A 14,220-nucleotide genomic window follows, 5' to 3' on the forward strand; every position below is an offset into this window, starting at 1 on the left:
ACTGGCAAGCGGGGTGCGAGGTGAGTTATCAAGTGGAACGAACGAACCACGATCGAGGGTTTATTATCCTCTGCTTTTTGCATCGTTTACGATCATCGCTCGCCCGTCGTTATTGCCTGTTAGCCCGATACGATCGCGTTGGCAGCATTTCAAAATGGCCAGAGTATCGAGGAAACCCTATTTTTCACGATCCAATTTCAGAAACACAATGAAAGAGACGATTCGTCTCGCTGTGTGCGTTCGTTGAATCGAGAAATAATTCCTTCGGCCGCGCAAAAGGATTTAGCTATTCGAATTTCGGTAACGTGGATCGAAAACGTGGAACAGAGGATCGTGGAAACTTGACGGTGGTCGTGTCACGAGCGATCTTCGAGAAAGATTCGAGTCTTCTGCAGCAACCCCTAGAAACCAGTTCGATCTTTCCAATATCTAATTCTCAGGGCGGGACCAAAATTCATCCTTTGACAATTCCATAACTTTACAAAATTTCGGATATATTTTTTCCTAGCGTTACTCGCTCGAATGAGAAAAGAGAATATTTCACGCTGAATGAAGATATTTCCCATTCCCACTTTTAATTGCAATCGCTGCAAAAAACAATTAATTGCAAAAAAAAATGAAAATTTAATTTAAAATTGTACATTCGTTGTCATTTCTTCTGTTTCTCTAACTTTATTTCTTTTATTAATTCTATTTTCTTTTCTTTTTATTAATTCTTAAATTAATAAAAATTGAGAAACTGATTAATCAGATAATATATGAATTTTAAAGTTGGATGAATAGAGATAAATAACAACGAACGTACAATGTTATAGTAAATATTGAAACCGACCAGGCCTTGTAATGCTAGTGTTAAGGAAGTCTCATTTCATACAGATCGTTACGATTTCGGAACCGTAAAAAATGTCGCGAACGACCGCCGAGGAAGCGTCGTTGAGGGAAAGAATTTGCGAGACTATCTCGGAGATAGTTCAGCAGGCCAAGGTGGAAGAACTTTTATCCGGAAACGAGTTGCAGTGCGGGCTGAATAAATCTGTCCGGTGTCGTTAGCGCGTGAAAAAACGGCCGGAATTTGTCGAATTTCCGGCGAATTGAAACGCCAATCCTTTTTGCTGGCGGAGAGCGGTGGGTTGAAGAAAAAGGAAAACGATCGGTGTCGTGATTTCGCGAGAAATTGTAGTTTAAGATACGAAAGATGAATGTTCAGCCTTGTCATATAAATCATCGCTCTTTAAGAATGACGGTTAAATTAATGGCGGATATCGTCTCACGACAACTTTAATGGTCACAACTACCAATATTTAATCTCTATTTAAATATACAGTTAATTTAAATAATTAAATAAATTAAATATACAGACTATTCAATTGTCACTGTCTTTGTTCCGCGGTTTAGAAATTGAAAGCAAAATATAAATTGGCGAGTATGAATAAAAAGAGAGAAAGGGGAGAAATAAATATAGAAGCAGTTAAAAGGGAAGACCAATTGAAATACTAAATTTCTAGCATATTTTCGACGAGAGTTAAACGAGAACGAACGTTCGATCGAACGCCGTTTCATACCGAGCTTAAGCTGTCGGCTTTGGTTCGCGCATACACGCTTCGTGATATAAATATCGCGCTTTATGTAGGAAATAACGCGCAGTTTTTTCCCCCTGGAGCCGCATTAAGCCGCGTCGCTCAAATGGTGTTGTAACAGGAGAAATCGCGCGGAATTTTGCGCGCTGCTCGCTCGCGTTCGATTTCCCTCGCGCGTTCCGCAACGATCCTCGTTTACCTAGAAAATCTCGAACACGAGACGCGATAACGCCGACCATTTCGTCGTGCTGGAAGAACGATAAGACGAGAAACCAATGTGACGTGCTTATTTTAACGAGACAACTTTGCATTCCTTTTCTTGGAACTTGAGGTGAAAAACGTTCGAAATATTAAAAATAGAACATCGGTAATAACGAAAATAATTTTAGAAACGGACAGCTTTCTTTCTAAACTCGTCGTATTGCATTCTCAAAGTCGCAAATTTACCTTGCTCGTTACTCGAAAATGGAATTGCTGACTATTTTGACCCGTTTCCTGGCTCTACAACGGCCATTTGATCTGAAAGTAACTAACAATCGACGTAATTCTCTATATTATAATATTGGAAGGAGAGCCGTTAGTATTAAATAAATCAAATAGTATTAAATAATTGAAGAAATAAATAAATAAATAAAGCTAAAAGAACAAAGGCAATTCGTACGAAGAACGATATTAATAAAGTAAAAGAAGAGCAACCGTGGCAATTTTCCGCGGCACATCTGAACGAGAATTCCGTTTAAAGGGAAATTCTCGCTGCTTTCGAGCTGGCATCCAACGACTCCGATTGTTTCGTCGAAATTACGAGAGACAAGTCGCGTTGTCCGATTTCGTGTCAACCGACAAAACGGTCTGGCGTTTGACGAATGAACAAGAAGAGGAGCCAAAGTGCGACAAAAAAGGATAAACGGAAGACAAACGGTTGTAGGGGAAGTGGAAGCTCGAAAACTAGCAGTGACAAGAACTGTATCCAACCTTTCACGCGTCATTTTCTCTGTAACAGCTTCCGTACATCCTATACGATCGTTCATTCGTCAAAAAACCTGTAACTTTGCACACTTGTAAAGAATAAAGAAAAGAAAATAAAAACTGAACCGAAAAAGGAACAATCGAAGGACGAATAACGGTTTGTAGAAATTTCAGCAAGAATTCGTTGTGGCGTAGGTGGTTCCTTTTTTGCGGAACAGTTGAAATTGATCAACGGTTAAAATATTCAACGACGCCGGTGAATCGAACCGGAATATTCCTGCAGGCTGGCGGAAGACGATTCGCATGAGCTTCGAAGGTATATGTACACAGCGAAACGAAAAGATGGAAAACTTTTTAGCAGGGAGAGGGCAAACTGAAGATATGGAATAAATGGAAAAAAGAAGTCGATCGAAGCAAAGGGGGATTAGACAGGGAGAAGAAAAGTTAAGAAGCGGTTGTAAGAAAGCAGAGTAGAACTTACGCGTATATGGAAAAGAAAGAAGAGAAAAAAGGTAATGGAAAGGGTAACGAGACATTCGATAGTAAAATTAGGAAGATTCGACGCGTAACAGGAAGAGGAAACGGGAATGACAAAACGCGTAAAACAAATACAGAGAGGAGGAGAGACGCAAGGTGAATGGGAGCAACGCGAAGTCGAGAGAGAAAATAAGGTAAAATCAGTAGGTGAGATTCGCGACCGGAAAATCAAGTCCCACGCACCTACATACGCGGTAAGCAAAATAAAAGTCAAAGGGATACGTCGGGTCTATGGCTGGGACAAACGACGCACGTGTGAAAGTTGAAACATCGAGACGCCAATTGGGAACACCGGGAGAATAGCAGTGAAATATGCAGGTGGACTGAAAAAAGTAATCGAATTGAGAGTACGAAAAGGTTTTTTAAAGATAAAATAAAGTAAGAAGCAACACGAAAGAAATGCTCTAGGAACAAGAAGAAGGAGGAACGAGAAGAAACAATCAACACGCAACAAATATGTTGCACTCGCGTCTGAACATGGAGTTGCAAAAAAAAGAAAAAATAAACTTATTGAAAGGCGAAAAAGTCCAAATAGCGAGGAGAAAAAACAGGATCAACGGAAAGAGGAAGGAGGCGGAAGGAAAAAGGGGATGCAACCACCCTGTTACCTCGCCTCTTTGTCCAACGTTCGTTCGATCTCGTTCTATCTTTCGAAGCTGCAGGAGCGAAAAAGATAGAAAGAAAGTCCCGCAGCGAGAGAAAGGAGGACATCCCCGGGGTTGCAGCCGCGCGTGCGCGCTTCGAGGGTGGAAAAGCTGAGAACGCCCGGGACGCGTCGCGTCGCGGCTGGCACGCGCGAGTGCGAGCGAACTAACAAACGCTGGGAGAAGCGTAGACGCTACGCAGGGCGAGAGAAGATGCCAACGCGAGGGAGGGCAAGGGATTGGATATACATAGAGGGTCGGTTGGGAAAGAAGAAACGGAGGGGTAGCGGAGGGTGGCGAACCAAGAGGGAAGAGAGTCACGAGATAAAAGGAGAAGATCGAAAGGCTGGACGAGAGAGGTAGGAGAAGCGGAGGTAGGAAGAGCGAGGAAGAGGATAGGGGAAGGCGAGAGGGATGAGCGAAACAGAGGAGGGTAAAGGGTAGCGAAACGAGAGGGGAAGCAGAAACAGGGAGTCGGATGGAGCGTGCGCAGCGAGGAGGTGAGGAGAGGAGGAGGCCTGGAAAAGCCGGGAGTGTTCGTTGGAGTAAACCCTCTCGGGCCACGTCCTCTCCTCAACCGCGTCTCAGTCGACGTTTTCCCGTTTTCCGCGAGGGAAACCTACCCTCGTTGTCGTCGTAGTCTTGTCGATGGTGTGGTCCGTGGTGGGTCGCGTAATGGTCGTGTAGTGGGTCGTGTGGTCGTGCGCGTCTATCGGCGGAAGCGAGAATTCGGTCGCGTTCCACGCCCGAGACGAATCCAGCCGCGGTGGCTGACAGCGGAACCAGACACAACGACGGATCGACAGATCGACCGACCGACCGACCGACCGACCGACTGACGACGACCGGAGCGCCGTCAGTGGGTGGAACAGAAAAGGAGAGATAGAGGGAGCGGTGGAGCGCGAGTGAGTCGCGGAGAGACAGGGAGAGAGGGGGAACAGGCTAGAGGGTGGCGAAGGTGCTCCAGCACTCCGCAGCATCTAAGCCACGGGGAAGACGAGCGTCCAGGGGTGGTGACCTACAGTTAGCTGCTCGTCCATTCCCTCTTCGTCTTCGTTGCGTCGTAATTCCCTCCCGTTAGCCACCGCAAGAGTATCCCTCGAGCTTTTTGAAGAAGGATATTTTTGAAAAACCGTGTTCCACGATTTGACCAACCGACGAAAACGTTTCTATCGAGGACCGACGGAGAAGGAGAAGGAAAGAAAGAAAGAGGAAGAAAGAGAAAGAGAGAAATCCACCCGGTTCCGTGGTGTACCTGTCGATGCGCTTCCGTGGCAATCGGAACGATCGATCCTCCCGAACACAGACGCGCATTTCCGGGGATCGTCGTTCCGGCGTGGTTTAATTAGAGGAGCGTGCGCGACCGAGCGACCAGCCGGCACTGGCTGCGTGCGTGCGGCTCCTCTCTTTCGATCTAGACCAGCCGATCCCGTCGCTGATCCCGTGACCTTGTGACACCGCGACACGACAAGCGTAACCCAAGCCCGTGTGCTACGGAAGGAGGGATGCGGAAGATGAGGCTGAAGCGTTGAGACAACACACCCTCCGTCTCGGGCCCGGCGTGCGTGTACCCGTCACTCCTCCCGGCCTCATCCTCCTCGGCTTGTGCATTCCGTCGTTTTCCTCCGAATAAAATTACTCTTTCGAGAAGAAGTCAAATATTTCGAAAGTGGTTCGACCCGTTCTCCAGAGGGTTCGCAAGAATTCGTCGACTAAAGTGACTAGTGGAGAGTTCGAGGAGAAACGATTCAAAGTGCCAAATACCTAGTTACCTACCTAAAAACCCCGAGCAAGGGAGAAAAGGACAGTCGCGCAAAAGGAGACGGAGTGCCGTTGAACAAAGTACGATCGAAGGATACCAAGGGAAGGCGGGTTCTAGGTCATAAACAAGGAGACGAGAAGACGTCTAGGTGGCGATTGCAAGAGGCGGTTTACGTTAACTCAGCTTCGAAGGATCAAAGACGCGGCAAAAGCATGAGCGAGGGTACGCCGAAGTCCCAGGGCAAAACTCTGCCCGATGGCTCGCCAGCTCGTATGGAAGCCGGTATGCTTGTATCCACTTTCGCTAAACTATTTCCAATAAACTTTAAAGTCACTTAGTTTCCTGGTAGAATGTAAGTCTGGTTTTCTCGATTTGTAATTGACAAGGGACACAGATCATTTATACCTTGCTTGGCATGACTTGTATGGTAGATAGTTTCTCCCCCGTGACTCGCTCTGGGATTCATCCTTCAACTACGTTAACATTAATGTCACGTGTATCAGATACCATCGAAGTATTCCAATATGCTTCGAATACTTGAAGAGTATTACTTTTATCGACATTATTTATCGATTTCTTGATATATCGATGACTGTAATAAATACTCGTTTCAAATGTTTCACGTTTCAAACCTGAACTATCTCTTTAAAAGAACGATTTCCGCTAACCAATGAAAAATTCTCGTTCGTTCTTCTTCAATTTCTAGTCTCTTGCGACTCGTAAAAGCTACATGATAGCGAAATATTCGCGAACCGTCCGCGTTCTTTGACCAGTAAAACGTGAAACGTGAAACGTAGCCGAAGAACGACAATCAAAGGGTAAAGGTCCGCCGAGTGGACGTTTCAATTTCTATTCGAGGTTCCACTAAAATTCCGAGATTCAGATCTTTCTTTCCTTCTCTGTGGGACACGTTCAAACTTTTCAGTTCGATCCTCTGGGCAATCTTCTGTCCAGAGTCCGGAAAAAAACCAAAGAAAAGGATGACTTTGACGCTGACGACAACGTTAGGTTGGAACTCGTTGACCGATATCGCGATTTACGATTCTATCAGCTTCTTGAGACCTTCTGAAAATTTATGATCGCTTATCTCAGCAATATTCGATTTGTTCGATGTATGTTTTTTAAAGTTTGAAAAAGGGCTTAACAGATCTTTTCTTAAAGTTGTTTGAAATGTGTGGACGTATCTCTTAAATAATATTGGACGTAGTGAAATAAAAAACACTGAACGTTTCGTAATAAAATAAGCAAAATGTCTTTTGGGAGTCGAAACACTAAAATAGTATAAGAGGCGTATTCGTAAAAATAGCAATAGCAAACTGTGAGAAGTAAATTTGCTTGTGAAGGGAAGATGACGTTATTGCGCTACGACGAAAATATTTTATTTGCAAAATTGGAAGAAAACGAGTATGGGGCAAATTAAAAAGAAAAGAGTTTCTTATAGGAACTATTTGCTTGTTAATTTTAAATTATTAAAAATATCAAACCTGCGGTGCAAAGGAGGCTATCACTCGAACAATTAAAATATCTTTCTGCTGTATCAATACCAAGGCTCTAGGCCTGAAAAGAAAACGTACCTACGGTGATAAAAGTAGCACTATACTAGAACCAAGAGTGTTCCATTTACCGCATCAAATATTTATCGCCATTTCTAAGTATACCATTCTTCGGAAGCGTCAAAGTGTGTGTGCATCGCTCCGCTCCATCCGGAAAGTCCATTCATAAATACCAAAAGCATCACTGCAATATGAAAGAACATATTCCACCATGACACGGAATACCGTAGTACTTACCATAAATGTTTTACTCGCGACGAACATGAATCTTGAAAGCACCTGGACCGATCACGAGATAAAAATTTCACTATCCGTATAATTGGAAAACATTTGAAAGAATCGTTCTTCATCGTTGTGAAAAATTCGAAAGTTCCTTCTATAAATAATTTAATAAAACCTCGTACATAATAACGCATTCAGCGAACATGCTTGGGATATCGTGTGGCTTCGTGAAAACGGACGAAACTACGTGTCTAGAGAAAATTTTCGAGATTACAGCGAATCTGGGAGAAGAATTTCGTTTTCAAGAACGTTCCCGTATCTTTAGTCCTCGTATATGCGCGACAAGCAAGTTTCTTCGAAGACACGAGCTCGACAATATGGAAGCGACGTTATAAGGAAAATTTCAGTTTTCCATTGCGATCGTGTACAGCTAGTGTAACGCGTCGAGTTTGAAGTACACAAAGAAATTTCGCGAGGAAAGTTTGAAAGTGGTAAGAAATTGGCTTTTGTACGCTAGTGGCTGTTCCACGGAACTGGGACAACGATTTCGGTTGAAGAAGCTATGACCGACTCTTTTCCCTTAATATCGCAAAAGTCTTCCGAGACCCGCAGGATCTCTCTGCTCGTTCCAATGAATTCCAACATTGAAACTCTTCGAGATGCGATGGCACTCTGGGTACAATTTCAGCCTTCACTTGTTATCTGAAAACTCGTCTCCCCGGATCATAGCAGGGCGTTCTCTAGATTACACTGAAAATTGGATGATATCCTTTTTCTTCTTCTTCTTCTTCTTCTTCGAAAAGGTTCCATTTTACTGTATCTTCGCGCAACGTGGAGAATAAGTCGTCTCGGACGTGAGAGACAGGCGCGCTACCATTTTGTCATATAAAAATGTGACACAAAGGTAAAGAGAGACATTTTTCGGTTAAGTAGTATGAAATGGCATTGTGATGGAAATGCGAAATTTAACGGTACCGTGGTACCCGATCAGGCGCAAGAGAATATATCTCTTGGTGGAAAAGATATACCTCTGATGGCGTGGAGGGTGGAAAGTATTATTTTGGAATGTAAAAGATCCTTTTTCTTTCAAATATATGGAAATTTCTATATCGGTGTATAAATATAAAATATGACGAGAGGAGTACTTTGTTTTACAAAATTGATCCAATAGCAGCACCTTTCCCGAAAAGCACGATATTTCTTAATTTAATTTTCTTCGAAGAACATTTCAACACTCAGGAAAATTCTCCTTTCGCACGGAATAAAGTTCCATCTTAACGCTGAGAGTAACGTAACAACCGCAAAAGTTTCGCATCGCGGTGCAGGTAGTGGAAGTTCGAGAGCAACTCAGAAAGTGAACTTGCGAACCGAACTTGATGATGCTAAATGATCCCTTCCTTCTATCTCGAGCCGCTGTCCTAATTCTACCGGTCTCAAAATCCTTGAAAATTGGCCAATCTCGTTGCTTCTTTCTCTCTGTTCACCTTCTATTCACTTAACACTTTGGAACGGAATTAGCGCCACTCCTGATCCACGCTAGTTTTACAGATGGCATCGCTTCCTCTTCGACGAACATTTTAAACAACTTTCGATATAAAGCCGTATTTTTAATGTCCTAGGATTTAACATTGCTCTCGTAAAAAGTCTTAAACTCTTGAGTCTTATTATATTTTAATGTTTAACTTAGACTCGACATTATTCTAAAAGATATCAGGAAATCTGGTAGATCTTAAAAAATGGAATATTCAAGGAATATTCTAAAGATGCAGGCAACGCCTTTGGTATTCTCACGATCGAGTCCTGAAATTTCGGGTCAGTTGTTCCGCTAGCCCGCTGCGTCGCCTAAACTCGCATTAACATATTACGTGTACGGAAACCAGGATGCGGCCATGCAGTATAAATACGCGCAAGAAAGTATCCGGTTGTTTGCGCTAATGCAGTCGCATATACCCCAGCGTCTACGTGAATGGCAACGCAATGATCACGTTTAAGATGCCAGTGAGATCCTCGAATTATGTTACCGGCATGAATTACACCTACAGTTTGTCTCAGTTTCTTGACGAACGAATTGCATTGTACTTAACGTTTCATCGTTGCTTGCATAAGAACGTAATTATTCCCCGAAAACCTGCAATGAAAAGAATTTTTGAAAATATTCAATGATTTCTCTATTCATCTCTCTCCCCTACTTGCCAAACTTTAACAGAGAGAGAAAGAAAGAGAGTAAGTGAGAATGACATAAAGTTAGCAAATATTTTTTTTTATATTTTGTTATGGTAGTACTTCGTTCTTTCAAAAATTGGTTCACGCTCGAAAATATTCTGATATTTCAGACGTAAAGGCGTGATCGACTGGTCTTCGAAAATTCCAAACGGTACAAAAGGTAACGACGTGCTGCGCCGGAAACCGATCAAGCGATTCGATGACGCGAGCGAAATCGTATCGCGGCGACAACCACAAATGGCCGCAGATATTTGCGGCTTCCGTTTTGCACGAGCGTCCATTAATTTAACGAGGTTGACGCTCGATCAATTGTGTATTTCAAGCGAAAAAATTATAGTGCGGCGCGTACGTGATGGCTCTTTCGAATTAGGAGAAACGAAATTTGCTAACGAATAGACTCGATTGGCGTTACAATCGTTGTTTCGGTCCGAGATCTGCGTTAGACAATCTTCTCGAGTAAATTAATTAGAAATAATAGCCATGTAATTGCGACTAAAGAATTACTATACGAGGAGAAGACAAAGGAGCTCGAAAGGAAACGAGAAAAGAAGGTTTAAGTGAAAGGGCCTCGTATGTGGTCAGACATTCTACTTCCCTATGATTAGACAATAGATTTATATTTATAGGAACTTGTATACTATTTAAACGCCGATATCTTTTAACAACGTTTCATTGGTAACAAAATTCACGCTTGCAAGCGTCTATTCACATCTTTAAATAATCAAAAAAGAGTATAATTAATAAGAAAAAACGTAACTAATGTTTTATTCAAGCGTTACTACTCTCGACTGTATAAAAAATTTGCGAGAACCCTGTATCGCATTCGACACGTTTCTCACGTACAATCTTTTATTCGAAAAATTGCTAAAAGTAAAAAAAGGTTCACCTATTTTCGCAACACGCTATGCCTCTCTTTCAAAAATCGTACCATATCCTCGAACAAACAAAACGTTAAAAAGCTGTATTCTCGGGGGCGAATAGAAATCGTTTAACAATACCCGTGACGAAGCTGGACGTTCAATGAAATATTCGTCCTTGCTGAGGGAAAACCGATGCGAATTGAATGCCACGAAACGGAATAACACGAGAAAGAGAGACATATATATATATATATATATATACCGCGAGGTAATTCGTTCGGGAGTAGAGCAAACGAAAGCTAACCGGAAATGTGTTGGTGTTTCGCGATATAAGAAGAAGGAACATTATCGGATGCTGCGACAGAGAGAGAAAGAGAGAGCAGAGAGCAGAGAGCTGTCTGGAAACTGGATGAAATTTAAATAATCGACAATTAGGAACGAACAGAGCGTGAATTTCCTCGGAGATACGGTCTGTCGCGTTGACGTGTAAAAATACGACGTCTGAAATCGAAATTGTCAAAGGTTGTTTTTTCGGCGGTCGTCGATGCGCGAATAATCACACAACTTGATTTCACCAATTATGGTCGACATTTGGATGATGAATTATGGATTCGATGAATTTTAGAATTTCTTAAACTACATTTCCTATCGGCAATTTAATTTGGAAGACGATCCTTTCTACCTATCTGTCGATAGTTCGATGAAATAAAAAGGCTTGTCACAAAGGTAGAATAGTTAGAACTATTGCTTTCCATCAACTAGGTCATGGTTCGAGTCCCACAGAGTCAGTCCAATCTTTCGCAATATTTTTCAACGCATTTTTCGGGTCCATCGATTTATGGACGTTCCACGCAACTAAAAATATGAAATAAAAAATGTAAAAAGATTCTGTCACAGAAAAAGTATATCGCGTATAAAATTAGAATTACTCTCCATTCTGAAATGAGAGAAAGTCTCGACTGTTACTCCCTGAACGAAGAAGACAAGAAGAAGAAGGAAAGAAAGGGGATGGTTGGTTACTAGCTCGGCTATACACATGGGAATGCTACATAATTCAGGACAAAATACAATTTACTAGAAAGGATTGCGGTATGTCTTTAACAAGAAGAGAAAAATTCATGAAAGTCAAGAAGAAAGAAGAAGAAACGTCGTGAAAAATCTGTGTATCGCAAATGGACTGGAAACTGTGCCAGAAAATGAAACAATAGAAGGGAATCCCAAGTCTACAGGAAATATAACATAGAAATGGCAGGGAAAATGCGTTGAAAATAATATGAAAAAAATGTCACTCGAGAAATAATAGAATCTTCCAAATATCTTCCATCGCGCATCTCCAAATAAAAGGCGCTATAAAAAAACGCGATATAGCAAGCGTAATAAAAAAAAGAATCGGCTACTTTCGGAAGAAACGTCGTGTCCGCTGGCGCGGAAACACGCCGAGAAAGGGTGTCGAATATTCATAGTGGAATATGCAAATTTCGGGGACGCTCGAATGTTCCACGCTGTTGAAGATCTACCACTTGGTTGGCCTACAATTCGAAAGTGGAGCATCGTCGGTGTTGGACCCCCCGAAGGGCTGTGCTCTCCGCGCGAATATCGCGACGTCCATGGCGAAATTTACGAGCAGAGTCGTCGGGAACCGAGCAGATTCGCGAGACGTCCACCGCTCGTGAAATTTACGCGCGCGATCCTATGGACCTCGGTAAATCGTCGAAATTGCGGATGGAAAAACATTCCAGCCGGAAGAGTTTATTTCACGGTGAATTTATGCGACGCGAATATGGAGCGCGCGCTCTCTCGCGTCGCCCAATTCATTTATGTGCCACACATTGATCTTCTTCGTTGCTTTTAACGATCTAAAACTATTCCACGCTACATAACGCGAGATATGAATTCGTTAGAGAATAGCCAACGATATTCGCTGGAAGAAGGAAGCGAGATGTCGTGACCTTACGTTTAAAGTATAAGCATCGAAATTCAAATTCAACTTGGAAACAAATTCTCAGCGGATAAATATTTAGCAGCTACAGAGGCGAGCTAAAAGGAGAGATGATTAAAACGCAGACACAACTGGAAGCAAAGCAATCTGCAGATGTTATTTAAAAGAGTGGATTAAGTAAGTGGCCTGTAGAAGGAAAAATGCAGGCTGCTTCTTTCTCATAGAATTCATATCTGTTATTTTGTATGATTTATAGCCTGGCCGAGATGGCAGGCAAGATGAACAGTATTAGCCTTAATCTATGGTCGGTTTGTTGCGGCCAGAAGGAAACCCGAACGAGTTAAGGAAGGATAAAAAGACGAATGACAAAGTTTCAGGAACAAAGAACATTTAAACTCGCCGTAGCTGTGTATCGAGTAGCTTGCAAGGAAGATTTCTCGGATCTGAAAATCTCTATTTTCCGAGAGTTCGGCAAGAAGATAAGGAAAAATAATCCTCTTTCTCTTTCCTTCAACAAAATTCCCTTTAACAAGGTGAAGTTATTCCTCGAAGACTTTAGTTTCCTGCTTCTTCTCGAATTTATCATTCCTCTCGAAATGAATATATATGGAAATATATTTTTGACTTTTCATTCGAGCGAAATCGCATCGAATCGAGAAGCTCCACAATGCAAACAACGATAATATTAATCGTTCGAGCGAATAGGCAAAGTCACTTAGAGCCTCGCGGAACTAGTAATCGTAGTTGGTTTATCCGAGCTTTCCTTCCAGCGAAACAGTTCGTCGTAACAACATCTCGCAGGCTTCGTGTGAACTCACCGTAAGAACAAACAAAAGGTATAGGCAAGCAAACCGACCTTTTCCATCCGATTCCCTGCTGTTGCCAGCAAACTACGGTACACGATATTTCTATCTCGCACATAAAACATTTCCGACTTGGCCCTAAACAACGAGTCAAGTTCGTAACATCCATCGAATAGTTTTCAAAACGTTACCAATTGTATTTCCTTCGAGAAACATGAGAAATCTAAGGAAATCTGGAAATTTGTTAACTGATTCCGAATCTCGACACAAACGAGGTTCACGAACAAGTCACGCTGCCAGCCCACGCGTAATGAAATTTTCTCCGTTGAACAGGTTCTCGAGGAAGTTCGCCAGAGAGATCAGAAATTAATTTGATCAGCGGCAGAAGCAACGGTTGGCCATTTGTCGTCGTTTCATCGAAGCTAACGAAATTAGGAACGACGCGAGACAAGCGTGCTCTTACTTGAGCTGCTCGTCCGCGCCCTGGTGAATTCGCGTTGACAAATTAATTCGTTTACCCGTCAGGCAAACGTGCTCAGTCTGTTCGGGCCAGGGGCCACGCTGCTTCAGTTGCCTTTTAACGTTTAAATCGCGAATTTCTGCCCCGATTAATCGCAACGAAGCAGGTTCACTTTGGCAGTTTGTTTTTATGAAACATTTATTAACCAAGCCTTGAAGCTGCGATGAAACGAGCTCGTTTGGGTGTTGTGGCCAACCAGCACTTTGTTGATCCAATCGAATTTGCCTAGCGCTCGAGTGGCTGATCGATCCCAGTAAAAAGGATATCGCGAACTTTGCAGAATTCTTGGACAAGGACGAGCACAGTTTCGGTAGACTGGAAGATTTTTCACTCTGTCGAATATTCGCATCTTTTTTCTCGTTTCCATCGGTTAGTCGGCGAATTCGATTTTTTCAAAACGCTAATACGATAATATAAAAATTACTATACGTAAATAAGAAAGTAAATTTACATCGAAGATACTTGGACATTCTACTCCAATGTTAATTGTTATTATTTATTACAATATAATACAGAAGGAACTGTGGTATGATATAGCTGTGTTCTCATTTGTCACGAAACCGTGCAAGACGGAAGAAGATAGATTGGCATAGCTTAGCCGTTTCGACGAGTAG

At 42.4% G+C, this 14,220-nt stretch overlaps 1 protein-coding gene across 10 annotated transcripts in view; it reads left to right on the forward strand.

The window, feature by feature from the left end:
* LOC122568008 (solute carrier family 12 member 4) overlaps positions 1-14,220 on the forward strand; it is a 99,446-nt gene that overhangs the window by 63,725 nt on the left and 21,501 nt on the right. The window contains exon 1 of one of the 10 annotated variants that reach the window (XM_043727263.1): positions 4,244-5,768. The exons of the other annotated variants lie outside the window; for them this stretch is intronic. Coding sequence (XP_043583198.1) covers positions 5,699-5,768 — 70 coding nt within the window. The 5' untranslated portion in view covers positions 4,244-5,698. Of the gene's footprint in view, positions 1-4,243; positions 5,769-14,220 lie in introns of those variants that run through there. 10 annotated transcript variants of the gene reach the window in all.

This window comes from Bombus pyrosoma, linkage group LG5 (assembly GCF_014825855.1).
Source record: "Bombus pyrosoma isolate SC7728 linkage group LG5, ASM1482585v1, whole genome shotgun sequence".
Taxonomy (NCBI): Eukaryota; Metazoa; Arthropoda; class Insecta; order Hymenoptera; family Apidae; genus Bombus; species Bombus pyrosoma.